General features: G+C 40.2%; 1 protein-coding gene across 1 annotated transcript; it reads left to right on the top strand.

Annotated features, from left to right (window-relative positions):
* Window positions 1-364: 364 nt before the first annotated feature.
* Window positions 365-24,485, top strand: LOC119414209 (desmoplakin; the record flags this gene model as incomplete). The annotated part of the gene is given in 24 exon segments (XM_037681308.1): window positions 365-567; window positions 1,757-1,841; window positions 1,983-2,101; window positions 2,247-2,364; window positions 5,469-5,594; window positions 5,669-5,728; window positions 5,847-6,014; window positions 6,100-6,204; window positions 6,281-6,376; window positions 6,460-6,585; window positions 6,774-6,926; window positions 7,033-7,187; window positions 7,459-7,585; window positions 7,676-7,862; window positions 11,125-11,453; window positions 11,621-11,802; window positions 12,108-12,246; window positions 13,093-13,286; window positions 13,387-13,549; window positions 13,850-13,933; window positions 14,024-14,131; window positions 14,352-14,450; window positions 14,603-15,100; window positions 21,375-24,485. Coding segments are annotated over 24 exon segments (6,735 nt in total), but the record flags the coding sequence as incomplete, so codon positions are not given.

Consider the following 24,485-nt stretch of genomic DNA (forward strand, 5'->3'; position numbering starts at 1 on the left):
TTATTTTGAATATAAATGCAACTTCTGTGGGTTTAACAGTGTACAACTTGGCAAACAGACAGTACAGCATGAGCCCGAGTACTGCAGTGGTAAAGTAAATTCCTCATATAGGTTACAGAATTTAAGGTGTGGTTTGTGTAAAAAAAAAAAAATGCTGGTAGCTTCTTCCTTCAACAAACAAAAGAAAATTATGTGCGCACGGGAGATAGGTGAGAGGAGCGCGCGCACCGGCTACTGTTGGCTACACACCTGTTCGTTGATCAGTTGAGAGGTGCGGGACACCCTTGACAAGTCGCTGATCCATCGCCGGCTGTTCATACAGAAAAACAAAAGAATTGATGAAGACAGAAAAAAAAAACAAGCTATGAGTTTTTCCAGCTCCAGTTCTAGACAGTCCACTTCTAGGAACAGCTCTAGTCGGAGAAGTTTCAACTTTAACGCTAACCACTACCAGAGAGAGGTCCATCCGGTGGCGGAGGGATACACCACCCCCCGCCCAACAACCACCTCCCCGGGTATCTCCATCCACGGCGGAGGTGCTGGAGGAACGGGCATTCAACAGTACACGTAAGAACTTAAAATAATCTGACTTTTGTAAATAACGTCTTCTTTCAGGGGTCTCCACAGCGAGTCATCCTCCTTTATCTGTCTTCTGTGTCCTCTGCTCACTCCAACCTTCATGGCCTCACTTACTGCATCCATACATGTCCTCTCTACTAATATGCTGTCCCTCCTCTGGACATGTTCAGACCTTCTCAGTCTGGTCCCTCTAACTTTATCTCCCAGTTGTTCAACCTGTGCTGTACCTCTGATCTCATTTCTTCTCGTCACTCCTAAGGAGACCTCAACATCTTCGTTTCTGTCACTTCCAGTTCTGTCTCCAAACCATACAACCTACTATTTCACCTTCTTGTAAACCTTTCCTTTGACATTTGCTCCCACCCTTTTGCCACATATCGCTCCTGAAACTTTTGACTAGATGTGCCGTATAAATAAATTTGACTTGACTGGATAACAGAAACTGCTATTCTAAACCTAACCCCCATATTTTCCTGTAACCTAATGTGTTCAATTAACTCCAAAATACAAACCAAATGTCACAGCAAGTTCATCTCACAAAACTGAATGTCCACAAACTCAATGTTGACCTACTGTAAATTAAAGTATGTATTTTTTTTGGTGTTAAACTGTGTGCAACAAGAGTAGGCCTATTTTCCAGATAACAAGAACAATACTTCATTTATCATCCTGCTATTCCAGTCAGTCAGGCTGCTGAGTATCTGTACTAAATCTCTAATCTTAATGTATGTTAAAAAAAAAAAAAAAAATGTTTTTAAGCATGTGTTTTTGAAGCTTGGAGTTATATATAAAAAATAAAAAAAATCAGCAAAAACAGTCCTTTAGTAATTACTATTTGTGACCCTTGGTGCCAGACTTTTAAATATAAGAAATGACTTTGTAGTGAAAATACACTTTTGTCAAAGGCCGGGAATTCACAACAGAGATACATCATTCCACTTTTGTTGTGATGGTTTTCCTTTCACTTTGAGGAACTTTAACCAAATTTTTTTCTCCCCCCCCCCCCCCCCCCCCCCCCACACACACACACACATTTTTTTTTTTTTACAATGATGAATTTTAAGTATTGAAAGCAATTTAGCAGCATGTTAACTGTATTATTTGTTTTGTATGATTGGTTTTTTATTTATTATTATTATTTTAATCAAGTTGTTTATTTCCCTCCGTTTTTGTGTAGTCCACAAACTGTCGAAGAAAGAGCTTTTTCTTTGTCAGTCCATTGTCAGGAATGCCTGAAAAAAGCAGAATGGATCATCAGCAATGTAAGCAAAACGTACACATCACAGTCAGCTTAACAGAGCCCATTGTGTTTATTTAAACCTTTCGTTGCTGAAATGCATTTTTGAAATGAAATCTATTTAAAAGACACAAGGCGTTAGTATCATTTCTATGTGATTTTATAGGGAGGCCTCTCCATGGAAGCAGAGAAGTTCTTGGCCGTGGCTGCAGAGTCACTTGACAAGCTGAAAATGTGTGGCATGCAGCTACAAGAAATGCATATACCAAATGATGTTTTCAAAAAGTAAGACAAAACAGTTTTTTGCTAAGTGTACATGTATAAGTTTTAAGATATATATATTTTTTTCTTGCATAAAGACAACTCTTTGATACAGCATGATATTTGACTTTAAATAATAATTATTTTCTTTATTTGTTTGTCTCTACAGCATCATGACCTTGCAGCAATGGCATGCTAATATGCAACAAAATCTTAGGGAAGTCGGCTTGAACAGTGGGGTGCAGCAACTCTTTAACAGTGCCGTGGCCTGGATTGCACAGCAAAAGGTAAACTCGACTGAAGACACAAAACAACAAAGTCAAATAGCCAAACTCAGTATGACACTGCAACTGTGTGTTTTATTTGCAAAATGTAACTTCTCCATCTAGTTCCGAAGCTTTTTTACTGTAGCACTAAAAGACCGAACGTCTCAAACTAACATTTCTAGTTTTGCTTATCTCGGCTAATGTAGGCAACAAGAATTTGTCTGCAGCTGAAAGGACTCCAGTGCACACATCTTCACTTGATGTATTAAATGACAAGTTACCAGTAGTGATGCCAGCAGTCTGAAGAAGTCTTTCAGATGAAAGATGAAACGTTTCTACTTTTTTCTTTGTTTTGCTTCGTTTTGTTTTTTTGAATGTGCAGAGGACCAGACTTAACTTTTTTAGATTTTTCTACCTGGATTATTGAACATGCATCAGGATTGAAACAAAAGTGGAAGGTTAAGAAGTTGGTATTTCAGGAATTTTACAAACAATTGTTCAAAGAACAGACATACGGTAGTAGGAGGAAACAAAATCATTAAAGGCACTTTAAATGCTAAAGAAAAAGATCTAACAAAGTTAAGTCAGGTCCTCTGGATGGTTTCTTTTTGTTGAAACGTTTCGTCTTTCATCCAAAAGACTTCATCTGTCCGAGGAGCCGTAACAAACTCAGTCTTATAAATAGTGCATTCACATAGTGGGTCAACCAGTTTGATGGCGCTAAGATGGTTTTTGGAGTCTGCCTTCTCCCCCGCCGACTCGTCTGAGGCAGCCATGGCCAAAGTGATTCAAAACATCAAAGTTCATGCTCAATAATCCAGGTAAAATTAATCCAACAAAGTTAAGTCAGGTCCTCTGGATGGTTTCTTCTTGTTGAAACGTTTCAACAAAAAGAATGTTAAGAATTTATAGATTGTAAAGAAAAAAGATATTAAAAAATGTGATGTGTTACGCTCTCTTTCAAGACAGTTTGTGTGGAACAGGACAGTTAATTCAACATCTAGCATGTTCTATGATGGAGCAATGTAACTCTAAACAGGTTACCTTGATGCACACAAGGGAGCAGGTAAAATTGGGTACCCTTCTAAAGCTTGGTCTTGTGTGACACCCCTTTACATATGGGAAAAGAGATTGAGATAAAGTGCAATGTGCTCTAGGTGGAAAGCAAGATTGGGGGCTTGGGTGTGCCAGTTCCTGGCATTACAAACTGTTTTTGGAATGTGGACTATCTGGAGATTCCACCATTTTCCTGGGAAATTTAAAGGCAATGACAAAGTTATGTGGAGAGGTGTGACCAGAAGAAACAGCTTCCCTGATCTGAATCTAAGTAGCATTTTGTTGTTGAACTTCAATCCGAAACATGAGTTGTATATAAAGAACATTAAGTTTGGGTACGAGGCGGACCATAAATGCATTTGGAACATTTACGACCTTTAGGCCAAGGAGGCTCAAAGGTCAACAATTGATTTCATAATTGTATCATTAAATCTGCAGCACTATGTCTTGAATGCTTAAGTGAAAGAAGGGGACATTTTATCAGCTGGTGAAAATCTGGTAGTGAGTTGGGTCTGGTGAAATGGAAGACTACTGGACAGACCATGTAAACCCTAACAAATAAAGACTTTAGAATGTCTCACACCTCAGGGAAAAAAGAGGCATAGAAATAGCCCGAAGGCCCTTGGTGCACATCAAGGCGGCTGTTGGATAAAAAAAATATTGTCTATTTTTATCTTACTTACTCAAATAAGCCACACTCGATGACGGGAGAAGATTTTTAACCGGTTTTAATTGCAAGGATAGATTTTCTCAACAGGTTACATAGATATACAGAAGTATACACGCATGGAGCCCAGTCACAAGAATCTGCCACGGGCAGTGTGCAAGGCTTGTTTTTATATGCTTATCAGCTCTCTCAGCTCACAGACATGCAGTACTGGTGTCTTTGGACTGCTAGCTGCACATTCAGTATCCTGTCAGCTCCTCAATTCCCTAACAGCGGCCACCTGAAGATGGTGATGGAAACCATCCAGATAAAATAGGAGGCTTTTAGGGACTCCTGAAGCAGCTAACAGCTACAGACAAGAATGGTGATTGCAGCAACAGTGGTCATAGATGCTTACATTTGATGCAGGTGGTATTTGAGAAGTCCATAGAGAAAGACTTTTAGTTAGTCTCAAAAATGTTATAGGGAAATGGAGAAAAAAGAAAGAAAACAGGGCTGTGCTTGCTTTGGGTGATCTGCTCACCCATGGACTGGGAAAATTAGCAAAAAGTGAAGTAAAGGATCACTTTAAATCAGACTGCATTTCCAAAAAAAGGTAGAGTTTGGGAACTCAAGGAAAGTAAAGTTCAATATATTCTGAGGAATAAATATAAAAATAAAAAAGTACCAGCAACATGATATCAGGAATAATACTGCTTAGACACAGTAGAGCTTTTGTGGTACTTTACACACCTCTTAAGTATCGCACAGAAAACTGAGGCGATGCATGGGGACTGGCAGGCCAGGGAAGTAGTCCCACTTCCCTGTGTGAAAAAGCGTGACTGAAGAGTGTGTTCCACCTCTCGGGATGATACTCTGTCTGTCTTGGACGGGTCCCTCTTGTAAATGAGTCCCCGTGGCTCAATGAGGCTAGCCTGTATAAATAAAGTTTGAAAAAAATAAACTTGTCAAACAAGTAGTCATAGTTAGGTTATTAATCAAGAGACTATTCTAACAACGTGAAAGCACATTCTGCACACCTTACATGACAGAGGAGGAAGAAGAACAACTTCAGAAACCTCACAGCTGGCTGATCGTAGACTTTGTCATTATTAAATACACTTAAATCATTGAACATCTGTCTCTTATATTCAGCCAAACTTGTAGATACTTCAGAAACAGTAACTTTGCTTTCATGAAATTTGTTAGTTTTCAAAAGAGCCCTAGCTGTCTAATGTAATTCCTCTGACAGACTTTGAATAATGTAAGCTTCAAACTGTTGAGCTAAGTGCTATACAGTAATCAGGGTTTATATAGCTTGCACATGTTGATGGATATGTTCACATAAAGACACTTTAATAAAATACAATATATAAAACGCAATAACAACAAAAAACCTCTTATGTTATTTTGCATCGTATAGCGTATCATTGAGACTGCTCCATGGGGAGATGACTCCAGCATCATAGATAACCACATTACAGCCCACAACAGGTTTCACATCTCCATCCAAAGAAGCCAAGAAGTAGACCGTGCCAAATACGAACTAGTAAGCTTTCATTTTTCTCATCAGTTGATTTAATCTTGCCCAAATGTAAGAAAAAAAAAATCCCTTCTTTGTAGACGTCAGTGAATAATAAGAATGAACTCTTCCTTCTGGACCAAGAGTGGATGAGCCTGCAGGTAGATCAATGCCCCTAAAAATCATGTTGTCAAAAGCAGCAGCTTATACATTATTATCAATGTTTCATTTGTATAATTTTGTATATTTTTTATCTTTCTACCTCTAATATTGCCACAGCAAATGTCCCACAATCGTTCAAATCAGCTCCGGGAGCTTCAGAACATCATTGATGACATCTTTCAAGCCATCATTTGGGTGAATGAAAGAGAGGAGGAGGAGCTTGTGTTTGACTGGGGAGACAAGAACATCGACCAGTACATCCCCAAGAAGCAGGAGAGCTACTCTGTGAGGATCTCTGACTGAGCTCTTTCTTAATTTACACCTAATGGTTGTTAACAGTGCGGGTCCTTGATTTGTGTTTATCCAACAGAGGCTGATGAGGGACCTGGAGGAGAAGGAGAAGGACCTAAACAAACTGAAGGCGAAAGCAGGTGGCCTCTTGAGAAACAACCATCCTGCTTCAGATAAGATTGAGGTAATGTACTGTGGAGTTCTGACTATCTAAAACAGCCTGTTTTCTTGGGTTTTGCATTGACTGTGTGCTCCCTCAGGCCTACATGGACACCCTGCAGACCCAGTGGAGCTGGCTTCTCCAGATCACCAAGTGCATTGAAGTCCATTTGAAGGAGAACGCTGCCTACAGCCAGGTTAGTGTCCCAATTTGATCTTTTGTCTGATTAAAATCCTGTATCTCTTCAGGTAAACTCACTCTTTTAATGTCTATTATCAGTTTTTCAAGGAGGCGAATGAAACTTATGCAAAGCTTCAGAAACAACATGAAACAATCAGAAACAAGTTTGTCTGTGACAAGAGCACGCCAATGGAAAACCTCACTGAACTCCTGAAAAACCTGGAGGTATAATTATTCACTATTACTGTCAGGTGCAGCACATACCTTTGTTTTGTTCCCTGCAGCTGTAAAGGTGCACAAGATAAACAAAATAAATCTGACAGATTAAAAAAATATTGCTTCAAGTTTTGTTACTCAAGGGCTTTGTTAAAAGTCTGCTGTCCTTTTTTTACTTTTTTTTTTTTTTTGAACAGACAGAAAAACAACGGATCATGGAAAACAAGAGACAGGTCCAGAGTCTGGTCAACAAGTCAAAGTCCATTGTCAGACTGAAACCTCGCAACCCCGAGGAGAAGACCAGCAGCCCTATCATGGTTCAGGCTTTATGTGACTTTAAACAGGACCAGGTGGGTCATGTGATTTCTTTCTTCTCAATCATACACACATGAACAGACAATGAGTATGAAGAGAAATGTCACAAGCGAAACTCAGTGGAGTATTTTGTGTGTTCAGAAGGGAATATTAAAAGGGAATGAGGGCATTCTGAAAGACAACTCGCAGCGCAGCAAGTGGCTTGTGACGGGACCTGGAGGTCTCGACATGTCCATTCCCTCCGTGTGCCTGCTCATCCCACCTCCAAACCCACTCGGCATCGGACTTGCCAACAAGTAAGGATCATTTGATGATCAAAATAAATACAGATCAAATATAATCTGAGAATGTCTAGTTTGAATGATTAGTTCAAACTACATAGTTAGTTCTAACTGTCTAGTTTGTTCTTGTGTGTGTGTGTGTGTGTGTGTGTGGTTTTCAGCATATATATTTTTTTAATCTAGTATTTACAATAGATACAAGCAATATACAGTATCTTGCCATTTATTGTGTGACCACTAAATGTGAGTTTTTTCTTGAGCAGTGAATCTTGTGTTCCATTTTCAGAAATGAACAGTATCATGAAGCTATCCTGGGAATCTGGAATGAGCTCTACATCAACATCAAATGTCTCATCTCATGGCAGTATTGCCTTAAAGACCTCAATAACATCAACTCCCTCAACATCAGTAAGGTATGAGGTCACAAATGACCTTCCTAAATCCTTAAAAAACATGTTTTTCTCTTTCTAATGTTCACCTGGAACACTTTCTGTTGTCGGCAGCTTTCTAACATGCGTCCTGATGAGTATCGTAGTATCATCAAAAGACTGGAGACTCACTACCAGGAGTTCCTGCGTACCAGTCAAGGTTCTGATATGTTTGGAGAAGAGGAAAGGAAAAGCATGCAGGATCAAATTGACAAAGCCCAACAACACTATGATACACTGATTATCCAGCAGCCTACATACAGTGAGTATAAATTGTTTTGTCTTGATTTTGTTTTAATCTAAATCTGAACTTGCGTTCATAAAAGGCATCCTTGTAATAAAACGGTTACTGCAACTTTTAGGAGTATACAATAAGTTTGAAATTTTTGTGTGTAATTGACATCACAATTAGTCATAAAGTTAGAGCTGCCAGAAACAAATATGAACTCTTGCAGACATGCAGATGCTTCTTCTAAATAATTTTGCAATATATTGTTGTAGTTCTTTTCACTTATTTTTCAATGAAATGCAGTTAGATAAAATATTGTTTTTACATTTTTTTTTTACATTATTTTTTTTCATTTTTCCAAAATTTTAATAAAGGAACAAGTAAATAAGCAATTGCACAAGTGAGCACAGACATTGGGTTGTCTTCTTCTTTTAGCTTTTTCCTCTTCAGGGGTCGTCACAGCGAGTTATCCTTCTCCATCTCACTCTGTCCTCTGCATCCTCTGTTCTCACTCCAACTACGTCCATGTCCTCTCTAACTGCATCCATATATCTCCTCTTTCTTTTTTCTGGCAGCTACATTTCTAACATCCTTCTACCAATATACCCACTGTCCCTCCTCTGGACATGTCCAAACCATCTCTGTTTGGTCTCTCTAACTTTATCTCCCAGTTGTTCAACCTGTGCTGTACCTCTGATGATCTCATTCCTAACCTTATACATCCTTGTCACTCCTAAGAAGAACATCAACATCTTTATTTCTGCCTCTTCCAGTTCTTTCTCCTGTCCTTTTGTTAATGCCACTGTCCCCAGACCTTACAACATAGCTGGTCTCACCACTGTCTTGTAAATTTTTCTTTGACCTTTACTGTCACCATTTTGTGGCAAATCGCTCCTGAAAATTTTCTCCATACACTCCATTCTGCCTGAAATTTTTTTAACCTCTTTATCACATTCTCCATTTTCCTGGACCTTGGACCCCAAGTATTTGAAGTCCTGCACCTTTGTGACCTCTGCTCCTTGTAGTCTCACTGTTCCACTTGCCCCCCTCTCATTTAAACGCATACTGTCACTACGGCTTACTTTCATTCCTCTTCTTTCAACGCTGTATGTAAATGTGAATTCTTATCGTAGTTTTCTATTTTTAATAAATGTGCAAAAAAATCTCTTTTTTTTTTTTTTTTACACATTTTCATTATGGGGTATTGTATGTGGAATTTTGAGGAAAGAAATTAATTTAATATAATTTGGAATAAGGCCGTAACATAATAAAATGTGGGAAAAGTGAAGCACTTTGATTATTTCAAGATGGACTGCACTACTCTGCTTCTCCAGATTTCCTCATGAAACATCATAACTCCTCCCTCGGCACACTGTCATATGCTTTTTCTAAATCCACAAAGACACAATAGAGTTCTTTCTGACCCTCTCTGTACTTCTCCATCAGCATCCTCAAAGCAATGATGGCATCTGTGGTGCTCTTTCTTTGCATGAAACCATACTGACAAAAGGTCACCTCATCTAAGTCCATCTTCTACAACTCTCTCCCAGATCTTCATAATGTGACTCATCAACTTAATTCCCCTGTAGTTGCTACACCTCACACACTTCTCCATTCCTCAGGCATTTTCTCACCCTCAAATTTGCCATTGAATATTTGGGTCAAAAACTTCACTACCTTCTCACCCATCCGTCCGTCCGTCCGTCCGTCCGTCCATCCATCCATCCATCCATCCATCCATCCATCCATCCATCCATCCATCCATCAACTTTTATCTGCTTCTTCCATTTTGGGTCATGGGGGTCGCTCGGGCCCATGTCCAGCAATCACTGTGCAAGGGGCGAGGGACACCCTGGACAGGTCGCAAGTCCATCACAGGGCCACATAGAGACAAACGAGACAAACAACCATTCACTCTCTCACTCACATCTTGGTCCCAATCAGCCTAACATGCTTGTTTTTGGTCTGTGGGAGGAAACTGGAGTACCTGGAGAAAACCCACGCATGTACGGAGAGAACATGCTAACTCCACCCAGAAAGGCCCCTGGACCGAGATTTGAACCAGGTACCTGCGTGCTCAGAGGCAGCAGCTCTACCAGTTGCGCCACCGTGCTGCACCTTCTCATCTAGACATGTCCAAACCTCCACTCGTATGCCATCAGGTCCTACTGCCTTTCCTTTCTTCGTTTTTTTCCAGAGTTTTCACCCTCGCTAACCTTTCCCACTTCCTAGTCCACATTTTCTTTGGCCTCTACTCTTCTTTCTCTTTTGTATTCTCTTAGGTCGTTTTCACACCAGATAGTCCGGTAGACTCGGTTCGGTTTGGGACCAATATTCATGACATTTTGTTTACATTTGAGCTGGTGCATTTGCATTCACACTGCACTGTGCAGTCGAGTCAACCTGTTGAACCAACCTATTCCCCTGCTCGCCTGTGGGGGCGCTGCACCAAGAACTACTGAAAGAAACAACACAAAAACCTCTGAAAACAAGTCTACTTCTTCTGGAAATAAAAATAAAAACAAAGTGGCATCAAGTTTTAGCAGTTTTAAGAGTTATATTTTGTCATTTTTCAAAAATGGACTTAGCATGAGCAGAAGATGAGACAGAAGACCATGGAGAATATTGTTTTTCACACAAGGCAGCTGACGGCTCCATATAAGGTCAGAGAAATGCGTGTTTGTTTACCCTGCGGAGCGGGGCTCGGTCTGTTTGCATTCACACTGTACTCGAACCACGCTGGAGTTCTCTTCTACCGGACCGATACCTAGATTTTAGCCCGGGCCAGAGTTCGCCTTTTTGTTCCGTGAGAGAGTTCGATGGCGCGTTCACACCTCCCTAAACGAACCGGACTTTCTAGGAAAACGAGTTAGAGTTCGATTAAAGCGGACTAAACAGGGCTGGTGTGAATGCACCTTTAATTCATTAGTTCCACAAAGTACTCCTTCCATCTTTCCATCACACACTCCTCACTTGTTAAAACATTACCATTCCTATTTTTAACAAGCCTAACCTGCTGCACATCCTTTCCAGCCTGATCCCCCTGTCTCGTCAATCGGTACAAGTTCTTCTCACCCCCTTTAGTGTCCAGCTTCTCATACAACTCATCATACGTCTTCTTTACCTTTGCTACCTCCCTCTTTACTCTGCGTTGGATCTCCTTTATATTCCAGTCTCCTCTCTTCAGTCCTCTCACTGTCATGTTTCTAGATATTAGGTTGTGACACTGCAAATAGAGTTGCAATGATTGAAAGTTCTTTAACTTTTATTTACATATTCTTAAATCTTCCACTAGTGAAAGAGGAAGTAGTTCAAAAGGATGAAGAGGGGAAGACTGAAGCAACAAAAACAAAAATTAGCAACACCCAGACCCCGGTGAGCAGAAGAAAGTCAGCCTCTCAAGCCACCCCCACCTCAGCCACCTCCACCTCGGCCACTTCAACCACCTCTACTTCATCCCCTTCCATCTCAACCAAATCAACCATCAGCCTCACACTGCTCAGCAATCTGCAAGAACTTCGACACCGGCTGGAATTGGCTGAATCTGGCCTAACCAGTCATCTCCACATTCCCCTGGGGGACAACAGTGTACACAAGTGCACTGTGCACATTCAGAAGCTGCAGGTACAAAACATTCCATTTCTACAAGTTTCATTTAAGTGTCTATATAGAGTTGATCACAAAACAACAACAACAGCAGCAGACAATTTCAATAAACTTTTAAAGGCCTGTTAAAATAAAACGGCATGATTTTCTCATTTGTCTAAATGCTATTTAATAATTATTTGCAGGGTGTGCATCAAGATCTGGAGTCAATTCATGATGATTACCTCAGTCTGAGAGAGATGATTACAAAACAGCTAAAGGGGGTGCCTGCAGACTCAGAGCAGGCCAAGTTTCTGCGCTCTGAACTGGAAATCATCAACCAGAAATTGGGAGGCCTGCAGGGTCTCTACTCGGCCTACCTCCAAAGGTCAAGCATTTTAGACCACGTACCTTCTAAAGTTGAAAACTTGATCCACAGAAATTAACAAGTAAAATCAGATTACTGTCTTTGCCTATTGTTCAAATTTAAATTATTTATTTAAAAGAACATTTAACATTAATCGATATTTCAAAAGAATACAGATGTGCCGGAGTTAGCACAATTGTCCTGAGCAAAAAATAAAACTGTTCATACAACAAGTGCAAAACAAAACACATACTATAGCTGATAAAGCAATCCATAAAAACAACAACAACAAACACAAACTAATAATGACTGTGTTTCTATAACAGACTGGCTGCTCTGAAGGCCTTGCTTCAAAGCCTTCTCCAGGCAGAGGATATCATTAAAGTCCATGAAGCTCGTCTAACTGAGAAGGACACCAGCTCTCTGGACCCTCTAGAACTAGAAAATCATCGGAGCACACTCAAGGTTTTAGTCACTATTTAATGATGTTTCCTTCACATTACAATTCTTAGTTTTTGATGATATTTTCAGTGCATCTGACCGGTTAAAGTCTTAAAACTGAATAAATTTTTCTAAATTAGATTTTGATTTCAGCCCTCCACATACAGCTATGTCTTACAAGAATTTCTTTTTGTGTACTTGAACTTTTACTATTTTATGTTTCTTTTTATTTCTAGTATAATTAAATTAATTACAATTCAATTAATCAAAGTATAGTTAAATTTTATAATTCACATTTAATAAATAATTGCTATTTTATTTCCAATTAGAAAGCCTATAGAGCATTATACAGAAATAATAGTTTTAGAAATGTTCAGATTTTTGCTTCCCAGCTTCAGTAATAAACTTCAGTCTATTATTAACAGTAAACTATCCATTGAAGTTCTGCAGTATGATTAGTTATGAGCAGTTTTTGTACATTTGATGTAGTTTAAATCATATAATTTTATTGTTAGATTTACATTCCAATGATGTACAGTATTCTAAAGTTGCGGAGTTGTAATTTGTACATATATAAATTAGATGTTTTTGTCTTTTGCCACTGACAAAAACATAGGAATTATTTTATAAAGGCCATCTGATTTGAGTTTGAGTTTAACTTGTTTTTGTATCACAGTTGACGTTAATGTGGAAACGAATCAGAAAAAAAATTCTGCTTTTGATCAGCTACTCTAATATTATAACTGTCTTGAACACTTTGATAATTAGGCCAACTTTGTGTGGGGAAAAAGGTATGTAGATGTTTGGATGTAACTAAAACAACCTTATTGTGTGATTTTTTTAATTTTTTTATTTTTTTTTATATTAAAGCACATGAAGAACGAACTGGAACAAAGAAGAGACCTGCTGACATCTATGGACTCTGAGCTGGCTAAAGCTTTGCACTTTAACAGTCAGATTTCAGAGCCCTACCACAAGTGTGATGTTGATTTGTCCAAATATTCAGAACTAGTGAACCAGATGGGGGATCGCTGGCGTCGCATCCAAACCCAGATTGATAACAGGTACAGCAGGCTGCTCAGTTAAAATGGGTACGTTGTTGTCATTGCTCGTAAAAACACTAATGCATCCTTCCACCCCTTCCTCTTCCTTTTTCCACCTCAGAATGTGGGACTTGGACAAACAGAAGAATCAGCTGACACAATATCAACAAAACAAAACTTCCCTGGAGCACTGGATAGACAATGCCAGGAAACGCCAGGACACCCTTCAGACGGTTAAAATCAACGATATCCAGTTGTTGATGGATCACCTCAACCAACAAAAGGCATGCCTTTCCATACTTGCACAAATCTTTGGTTTTCAGTTAAAACGTGTAAATGTCTTTTCAAATTTTAGATGTACAGGACAGGAATTACAATCACTTAAGAGCTTTAAATAGACCAGAAAGTTAGATCTGTTTTTAGCTGTGAAGTTTTGTCACTATGATTGTAGAGCACTAAATGTGCAAAGTGACAAGGACAATTGTTCTGAAGATAAATTCTAAAATTAATGGTACAGAAAATATTCTTGTTGAAGGAAAGCTTATAATACTGTCAGTTCTCACAAATGCTTTCTTTTTAAACAGGCTCTTAACAATGAAATTAAAGGCAAGAAGGATAAAGTGGATACTGTGCAGAAAAATGCAGACACATGTGCTGCCTCTATAAAGGTTGGTACACTGTTTTTAGTCAACTTGAAAAAGTTATGTATTTTAACATATGTCAAGTACAAAGCAAATGATACTGTTTGGTGTTTTCAGGACTATGAACTGCAGCTTGCATCCTACAGTTCAGGACTGGAAACTCTGCTAAATATTCCCATTAAGAAAACTGTGCTGCAGTCTCCTGCTGCAGTGGTCAGAAATGAGGTATTGATTAAGACATTTCTTTAAATTATCCTTTTTTTTTTTCATAAAGAGTTACAACTTTAATTATTTTAGTTATGATTTGCATGTTACATTTGAAAATAATTTTAGTTCCTTTGTGAGTTTATAACGCTTTGATCAATTCCTGTATCACATAAGTATCTTAATTATATGCGTGTAGTATTAACAACTGTATTTACTTACCTATTTTAACTCCCATCAGGCTGCTGATGTCCAGGCCCATTATATAGAGCTACTTACCCACTCTAGTGTCTACTATAAATTCCTTGGGGAGCTGATGAAGAACATGGAGGAATTGAAGGTTGGCACTCAATTTGTATGCAAACCATTTATAGCTTTTTTTTTTTTTACATATACTAATGTTAATAAAAGAAACATTTTACATGAAAAAAGCTGTTTCTGATATTTAAAAATTGGTCTCTGAGCTAATTTTGTTGCTGATCTTTTTCTCAGTTAAGAAACACCAGGATTGAGATGCTTGAAGAAGAATTAAGGCGCCTAAAGGATGACCTCCAAGATCGAAATCAGAAAAATAAGTCTCTGGAAGATGCTTTGGCCCGCTACAAGTTAGAGCTCAATCAGTCAAAAGATGAACTCATTACTTTGGAGGAGGTAAAGAGAACCACAACAATGCAAGTTAATGCTGCCAAGGAGAACCTGGGAACCACACAAAGTCAGATTCAAGATCTCAATGACCAGCTCACCCGCATTAAATACCAGCTGGAGGAGGAAAACAGGAAAAGAAGGCTTGCAGAAGAGCGCTATAACAGTCAGCAAGAAGAGTATGAGGCAGCTGTTCGCCGCAGACAGAAAGAACTAGAGGAGGTAAACTGGGTGAAGATCGACTTAGAGAAAGTTGTAAAGGACAAGGAACGAGAAATTGAGAGGCTGAAGCTACAGCTAGAAGAGGAAGCAACACGCCGAAGAAATGCAGAGTCAGATATCTCAAAGGTAAGAACACAGTGCACCCAGGAGATCAGTCAGCTTAAACAGACATACGAGACAGAGATCCACGTTACCAAGACCACCATTCTGAAAGCATCACAACAGAAAGAGGAAGATACAGCAGGTCTGAGGCTGCAAGTTGACAAACTCACTGATGAGAAGAGGGAACTAGAGGAGGAACTCAGGAGACTGAGACAGTCCGTTGCTCATATTGAAGGGCAGAAAAATAAGGCAGAACAGGAAGTTAGCCAGCAGAGGGCCACAGTGACCAAGGAGACGAGGACTCGCAGTGAGCTGGAGGTACAGCTAAGGACATTGAAGCAGCAGAGGGAGGACAATGATCTGCAATTGAAGGAGGTCAACAAAAATAATCAGGACAAGTCTAGACAGATCAGCCTGCTAACATTTAACCTGGAAGAAGAGGGAAAGAAGAGAAGAGCACTAGAATTGGAAGTCAATCACTTGAAACAAGCTGAAGCTGAGCTGAAGTTCATTCATTCAACCTTTATTTATACAGGTTAATTCCACTGAGCCTCAGGGACTCATTTACAAAAGAGACCTGATTCTAACAGAGTGTTGACAACAGTGGACAATAAAGACAACAATAGACAATCATAAAAGAATGCATACAAATTGAGAATAACAAGTGAAAATAAAATGGTATTAAAAAGAATGTAACAAAAATCTGCTAGCTGGTAAGACAATGTAGAAAACTAAAAACAAGAACATGTCTGCGTTGGCTTTTGCCAGGAACTTAGCAGATGTTTGAAGCCACTTAGAGAGGTCAAGGTTGAGAGCTTCAGATCTTTTTGCAAGATATTCCCAGAAACGGGAGTGGAGTAGAAGGCCCTTTTGCCTGGTTCAGTCCGCACTGAGGGAACACTGCAGGTAATAATGTCCTGAGGGTGCACACTGTAGCTTCACTCACACAGAGACATGTAGGAGGAGATGTATGAAGGCAGCAGACCAAGAAGTGATTTAAAGATAAAAATGTACCAGTGAGAGACTTTGTGTGAAGTTAATGATGTCCAGTTAGCCAGAGAATACAGAGTGCAGTGATGGGTACAGTAGTCACAGCCAGTTATGAATCTTAGCACACTGTGATAGGCAGCATCCAATATCTGCAAGGTGCTTGCAGGAGCATTCATAAATAATGTCACCATAGTCAAAGTTAAAGAACACTTCCTATCTTGAAACAATTAACAAACCTTAAGTGATTGAGCAGGAGATTTGTGTACCTGTTGCAGCTGGAAAAGCAGACAAGTGAAATAAAAAAAATAAAAAAAAAACAATGTTGAGCAGAGTTCTGCCAGGCTTCAGAGCTGTATAAGGGAACTCCAATGCTCTCTGGATGGCAATGGCATGGATCAATAGAGAAACTGCCTGTCAGATTTCAGCCTTGCATGCCCAATTTCAGAGTAGTACCAAGAGGAAGACACAGATTCTCCTCAGTGACCTGGCCAAGAAGAGAGAAAAGCTTAAAATGTAGATATGATTATTCCGAAAGCAGTCTATTGAGGTATTTTCAATCACACTAAAGGATAATGTACTTGTATTACAAATTAATCATATGACCATTGTTGTCAACGTGTTTGTATGCATCTACAGCAGTTATGAACACAGTTTCCTTTTAATGGACCACTGCATTCGTTTATCCAAATTTCCTCTTATATATACATGCCTTTCACTCTTTCAATAATGTCAAATAACTACTTAAAAAAAATGTACCAGTGTGCGAGTCTATGGGTAGATAATGATGACCAACTGACCATTGTGTACTGAGTGCAGTGATGGGTATGGTAGTTACAACCAGTTATGAATCTTATTGCATTGTGATAGATGGCATCCAACATCTGCAAGCAGCTGGCAGTGGCATTCATGTAAATAATGTCACCATAGTCAGTGGCTGGTAGGAAAGTAGCAGTTACAAGGCATTTTAAATTTAAAGACTGCTGAGACTGTTGAGACTTTTAAGTCTTTGCTCGACTCATGTTTTCTTTGGCATTTGATCCATGCAGAGTCTGAGAACAAGTTAAAGCTGATTTTGATTGTTGTTGTGTGTTGTATTTTATTGTTAGCTTTATGTTTTTTTAGTGGCACAAAATATATATTTTTTACTTTGTATTTTTTATTATTTTTAATCTGACTTATATGTGAAGCACTTTGGTCAGCGTTTGGTTTTTAAGTGCTATAGAAATAAATTGACACTGACATTTCCTGGCATTCCGAGTTAAGCAAGATCTATTTCTGAAAAAGAAACCCAGTTTTAATTTCAGTTTGTCAAGTTTTCGATCTGTGATTTAAAAGAGAGATGTGCATCAACTAAAATTCCCAAGTATTTGTAAGAACCTACAAACTCAAGAGGAACACCATGCATTCATAAGATAGGAGGAAGAGTCGCTGGCACTGACTTTCTGTTGGAAAACAACATCCATTTGGTTTTGTCAGCATTTAGCACCAGTTTGAGGTGGAATAAGTCTGTCTGAATGATGTCAAATGCAGACTGTAAAAGCTAGAAAACCTTGGCAACTGTTGTCAGCATAGAGATGCAACGATGCGTCAGGAATATTTTGACCTACATTATTTATATTAATTGTAAAAAGAGAGGGGCTTAAAACTGAGCCTTGTGGCACACCATTACTGACAGTTGGGAAGCTAGATGAAGTACCGTTATGCCAACCACATTGCCTCCGACCTGAGAGATAGTTTGAGAATCAACCAACATGATCTGATAATCCAATATCTGAGAGCTTGTGGCATAAGATATCATGATCTACAGTATCAAAGGCTTTGGACGGATCTAAATAAAGTGCAGCACAGTAATCCTTAGTGTCCAAAGCTTCAACAGCATCATTAAAAACCTTTAGCAAAGCAGTCGTTGTGCTATGTTGTTTTCTGAAGCCAGATTGTAGGGGCGATAAAATGTTGAGTCCCAATACTTCTTGACTTGAGTATTTATCAGTTTTTCTAAAACCTTAGCTAAAATACAGAGTTTGGAGATTGGTCGATAATTTTTCAGTATAGTGTGGTCTGCTCCCTTCAATAATGGTAGCACAAAACCTGTTTTCCAAGCATCTGGGACAGTATTCAGAATCAGAATAAACTTTATTGGCATTGCACATAGATACGAGAATATGTACGTACAGTCGTCCGAAAGATGGGCAGAGTGCACGAAGCTGCAACTATAAAAAGCGCGGCCTTCATTATTCTTATTCAGAATAATATTTTGCTTAGATGAGAAAAGGGAAGAAAACATGAGGAGAGACGGTATTAAAAAAAAAGATCTGTCACGCCGTGTCCTAGACAGGGCACGATTTGAGGCATAAAAAAAAAAAACCTACCACAGCAAAGCAACATAAATAGACGTTGTACATGTACATATAGGCCGGTGAAGACATTGAAATTTTAAGGGAAAGTCGTAGCATAGTCCAGAGCCCCCCCCTCTCAGCCATTGTCCAGATAAGAGGTGACATTCATCATCACCTCAGTTGAGGTTCTGTTACATGTTCACGGCTTTGGGGAAGGGAGGGGTGAGGAAACAGTCAAAGCATCTTGTTGTTTTCAAAACATGCCAGGAGGAGTTGAGATAAGTCCGGCATCAAGGCCACAGTTTGGGTCAGGCAGAACTCGTGAAACAGTTATCAGTTCTGCTATAAGTTGTGCAGCTAGACTTAAGAAGTAAGGAGGGAGATCATCAGGGCCTGCACATTTTCTAGTATAAAGATCCTTTTAACAGTTTAGTAACCTCACTGACAGAGAACGGTGAAAAAAAGAATGTTTGGTTTACAGATGTTTGACTTGTTTGTGGAGTAGGTGAATTACCTTAAACTGTATCAAACTGGGAACTGGAAGCAACAAAATGTTTCTTGAAACAATTTAGCATCTCATGTTTATCTGACACAGGAGCAGAGTCGACAAATAATTGTGGTGGCAGATCAGAAGAGTGATTGCTGCCATCAAGAGATTTAATAGTTTTCCAGAAGCTCTTAGGATCATTGACATTTTTGGAGGTCTGAGATAAATGGTAATTTTGTTTTGCAGCTTTAATGGAAGCTGTGCAGTGATTCCATAATTAAAGAAATTGCAACCAATGGGTGTCTGAACCAGACTGCCTTGCTGTTGTCCAAAGCTGGTCCCTCCTTTGCAAGAGGTAGAGCTGCATTCGGGCCTAAACAATTCGACCCAGCCCGGCCCAAACCCGTATCGTTTTTTCCGAGCCCGACCCAAAACCGACCAATTAACTGTGATTACAGGTCCCCCCCCCCCCCCCCCCCCCCACCAAAAAAAAATATATATTTTTAAAGCTTTTACTGCTTTTGTAAGCAAATCTATTTGACATGATTTAAAAATGTATTTCAAAGAAGGGAAGATGTAAGATTTTTTGTTTATTAACAAGAGTCAGATGATTATTATAGTTATTATAATATTATAGTTATTAACGGTCAGCAGACACGTGCGACTGATGATCCAAATTGGGTCGTTGGCCACGTGTGTCCACTGACGCAGCGGCTGAGTCCACTTAAGCTTCAGGTGGGTTGCTGGCAGTGAGCCATCTGGACTTTTTTTTTTTTTTTTTTAACCTCTTTCAACCAGCCAGGCTTGGCCGCTCACGTCCGCTGACACGGCGGCTGTGTCCAGTTAAGCTTCAGGTGGGTCGCTGGCAGTGAGCCATCTGAACATTTTTTTTTACCTCTTTCAACCGGCTGGTCAGCGCACGGTCAAACAGCCGCACGTGGCTGGTGATCCAAATTGGATAGTCAGCCACGCGCATCCGCTGATGCAATCAAAAGCCCAACACCAATCTGGCCCACCCATCCAGCACATTATTTTGGGGCTCAAATTTTGGGCTGGGCCGGGCCTGGCGTGGGCCCTGGTTAGAAATGACAGCTTTAGCAAGAGGTATGCTAACTCAGAAGTAAACCAGGGGCTATCTCGGCCCTTAATTCTGAACTGGCAAAATGGAGCTTGTTTGTTTAAAAAAATGAATTAAACTATTATGAAAATTGTTCCAATAGTTCACATTGTCAATTAATATGTGATGCCAGTTAAAGTGGAACAGATCTCAAAGAAAGGCTTGTTCACAAAAAATGCTTCGTATTCAATTTTAGATTCATTCCAGGTTTGAAACAAGGCATTGTTGTATCTCTAACTGCAGCAACTACACAGTGATTGCTTAGATCATTTGTAAAAACACCAAACCCAGTCTATTTATGTGGCATGTTTGTGACAAGATCTAGAAGAGATGATTTGGCGGGGCACTTTGGATTAGGCCAAGTGGGACTATCAATGATATGACTAAGGTTTGAAGACAAACAAAATTCTTTAAATTCCCCAGACACTGGATATATGTTATGATAAGATGGGTTTATAAAGACATGGTTATTTAGAACCCTGTAGCAGTGAAGTTGGCATGGATGGACAAGTTCAGATGCACCAACATGGTTTGACCATCCAGAATGTCCAGAATGGATGGTCTGCTCCAGAACCATGCACATCAGGGGACACATGGAGCACAGAACCAAAGGGCATTGGACCCTCACTAGCCAGTAGGATTGGTTCACCTTGAGCCTGACTATGACCTGGTTCGTGTGGCTCAGGTGGATCGGCACAGTGGCCCGGCTGCACAGGATGTCGGCTCAGCTGCTGGACAACAGCGGGTGTGCAAAGAGGTAGAAAAACAAGCCCGTACTGCAGCCACATGATCATCATCAACAACAAGCCACTGAAGAATCTGCCCGTCACCATTGTAGAAGAGGGGGTGGGGGGATGATGAAAAATTTAATCCAATTCAATTCAGGGACTGGAGGGGTGGGGGCAGCGACGACTGCCACAGTACCTCACTCGCAGATCAAGCAATCTGAGTTGTGATGCCTCAATCTAATTCCTCTCATGCACTTAAAGACAAGTCCAGAAAAAGCTTGTTGTGTGATGAAGCACACGAAAGCCACAAAAGTCAGGAACAAAACAATTAATTCAATAGCACAGCAAAAAATAATGCACTAGCTCAAATCAATGAATGTTGCACACTAACATGAAGGAATATATATACAAAAAAGGTTGGACAAATAACTACACTATCTTCATGTTTAAATTGTAATGTGTAAACAACAATTTCTCATCCCTTGCTAACAATCACATCAATGAATGCTTCATACCAACGTGAAAAAATGTGAACAGAAATGTAAAAACAAATGCAGGACTCCATTTTCATGTGTAAATATTCTATGCACATCAAGGTATTCTATATATTTCAATGCTCTGTTCTCTTATTTTTCCACAGACCTCAATGATGTTACATGAGTCCAAAAGTCAATACAATGACCTGCTGCTTCAGAGAGATAGTTTGCAATCCAAGCTGAAACTGATGGAGCAGGACAAGAACCATCTACAGCGATTAGAAGAGGAGCTGGCTCGCATCGAGCTCAGTCTAGAAACTGAGACTCGCAGCAAACAGAGACTTTGGGATGAAAAAAATGCACTAGCTCAAGATATCAATTCTATGAAGAGTCATTATGAGCTTAAAGAAGCTCAAATTAGACAGTGTGAATCAGACAGAAACCAGGCTGATCAAGAGAAACTGTCCTTGAAGAATGAGATTGAGAGGTTGATAAAGGAGCTGAAAAGTATTGAGGAGAGGTACAAGAGCCGTCTCTTAAGCTCAGAACAGGAGGTATCTGAATTGGCTATGAAGAGAGACTCACTGGAGAAAGAAATGCAGAGACTGAAGCGGAGACCTTCTACCTTGTGCAGGCAGACCCAGACTGATGAGAAGGTCTCAACAATTGATCCATCAAAACTTGTATTTGATGGAGTTCGCCACAAGGTCACAGCTCACCAGCTTTGTGATTGTGGCATAATCAGTAAAACTACTCTTGATGATCTCCTCAAAGGAAAAAAGACTGTGGATGAAGTAGCAGTGGATATCCAAGTTAGCCTGAAGGGTACTGGCATTATTGCTGGAATTACATCTTCTCAAGGGATAATGCCATTCACTGAAGCCAAACACAAAAATCTCCTCAGCCCAGAGAGTGCAATTCTGCTCCTGGAAGCTCAAGCAGCAACAGGCTACATAATGGACCCTGCATTCAATGACAGGATGCCTGTAGATACAGCCTGTTCCAGAGGGATTGTGGACACAGAAGATAGAGATGTCTTGTTGACAGCTGAAGCAGCTAGCATAGGTTTCAAAGAACCATACACAGGCAAGGTGTTGTCTGTGGGACAGGCCTACAAACATGGCCATGTAAACAAAGAAACAGCCATTCGCTTGCTTCAGGCTCAGGAATCTGTTGGAGGCATATTGGACCCAGTTCTGAGTGTGTTCCTTCCAAAAGATCTGGCCTTGGACTGCAATGTTATAGATGAGGATCTTTACAGAGCATTGAATAAAAAAACAACCTGCTACCTAGATCCAACAACAGGAGAGAAGATGACTTACTCTGATCTTAGAAGGAAGTGTACAGTTGAGCCTGTGTCTGGTTTGCTTCTGCTCCATGGTCTGGAAAATCCCATGACAGTGAAAGGTATTCGGAATGAGGTTAATGTTTCAAAACTTGTTCAGTCTGAACTGCTAGATGAAACTGACCTGAAAAAGCTTGAAGAAGGGAAAATCTCATGCAGAGACATTGAAGACAAGCTAAAGCCTTATCTCTTTTGCTCAACTTGTATTGCAGGACTCTATGATGAGGCCAATGACAGAATAATGCCTTTCTACCAAGCAATGCAGGAAGGTCTGCTGATGAGAGGAACAACCCTGGAGCTTCTTGAGGCTCAAGCTTCATCTGGTTTCATTGTTGATCCAGTTAACAATGTTTTCTTGACAGTTGAAGAAGCCACAAAAAGAGGTCTTGTGGGAAAGGAGTTTAAGAATAAGTTGCTGTCTGCAGAAAAGGCAGTAATTGGCTATAAAGACCCATCTACAGGGAAGATCATCTCCCTCTTCCAGGCTATTGAGAAAGAGCTCATTGAGAAAGGCCATGGAATCTGGTTGCTTGAGGCTCAGATTGCCAGTGGTGGAATCATTGACCCACTTGAGAGCCACCGTATTGATGTTTCTGTTGCCTATAAAAGAGGATATTTTGATGAGGAAATGAATGAGATCTTAAGCTATGAAGGAGATGACACTAAAGGGTTCTTTGATCCTAATACAAAAGAGAATTTGACTTATCTGCAGCTGAAGGAAAGATGTATTACAGATTCTAAAACAGGACTAATACTCCTGCCACTCAAAGACAAGAATAAGGCCCAAAAGTCACAGGAGAGCCGTACCAATGTCCTCCGCAAAAGGCGTGTTGTAATTGTTGACCCAGACACAGGACTTGAGATGTCAGTTAGGGAGGCTTATCACAAACAGCTAATTGACTATGAAACTTTCCTGGACTTGTCAGAGCAGGAGTGTGAGTGGGAAGAAATCACTATCAAGGGGTCAGATGGTTCTTCACGTTTAGTGATTGTGGATAGAAAAACTGGAACCCAGTATGATATTCAAGACTGCCTGGACAAAAGAATTATTGATCAAAAGTCTCTTGATAAGTACCGTGCTGGAACATTAACCTTGACAGAGCTTGCTGACCAAATAACCAGCAGAACTAGTTGTAGCGAGATGACCATTGCAGCTAGTAATGTTGATGACATGGTCACCTGCAGCAGCCCCAATCAAGCCAGACCATCTTCTCCTACTGTTCGTAAACGCTTCAACAGTATCTCTATTACAGTCTCCCCCCCAGGAATGTTTGATGATCAGAGCCCTGTGGCAGCCATATTTGACACAGAGACCTTGGAAAAAATAACTGTTTCTGAGGGGCTCAGAAGAGGCATAATTGACACTATTACAGCTCAAAGGTTGCTGGAGGCCCAGGCTTGCACAGGTGGCATTATCAACCCTGCTACTGGTGATCGACTGTCGCTTGAAGATGCTGTCCATCAGAGCGTTATTGATGAAAGCATGGCTACTAAGCTGAAGCCTGCTCAGAAAGCTTACAATGGTTTTGAAGATTTGAAAACAAAAAGGAAGCTTTCTGCAGCTGAGGCAGTAAAGGAGACATGGCTACCATATGAGGCTGGCCAGAGGTTTCTGGAGTTTCAGTACCTTACAGGAGGCCTAATAGAGCCTAGCAATGGACGACGCGTCACTATTCAAGAGGCTATCCGAAAAGGATGGCTTGATGGGCAAGGTGCGCAGAAGCTGCAGGATACGCAAAACCATAAGAAAAACTTGACCTGTCCCAAGACCAAACTAAAGATCTCGTACAAAGAAGCCATGGATAGCAGCATGGTGGAAGAAAGCAATGGTATGAAGATGTTGCAAGCATCCTCCATATCCAGCAAGGGGATAAGCAGCCCTTACAATGTCTCAAACCCAGGGTCTCGCTCTGGCTCCAGAGCTGGTTCC

The sequence above is a fragment of the Nematolebias whitei genome, chromosome 9 (genome assembly GCF_014905685.2).
Source record: "Nematolebias whitei isolate Nwh7 chromosome 9, NemWhi1, whole genome shotgun sequence".
NCBI lineage: Eukaryota > Metazoa > Chordata > Actinopteri > Cyprinodontiformes > Rivulidae > Nematolebias > Nematolebias whitei.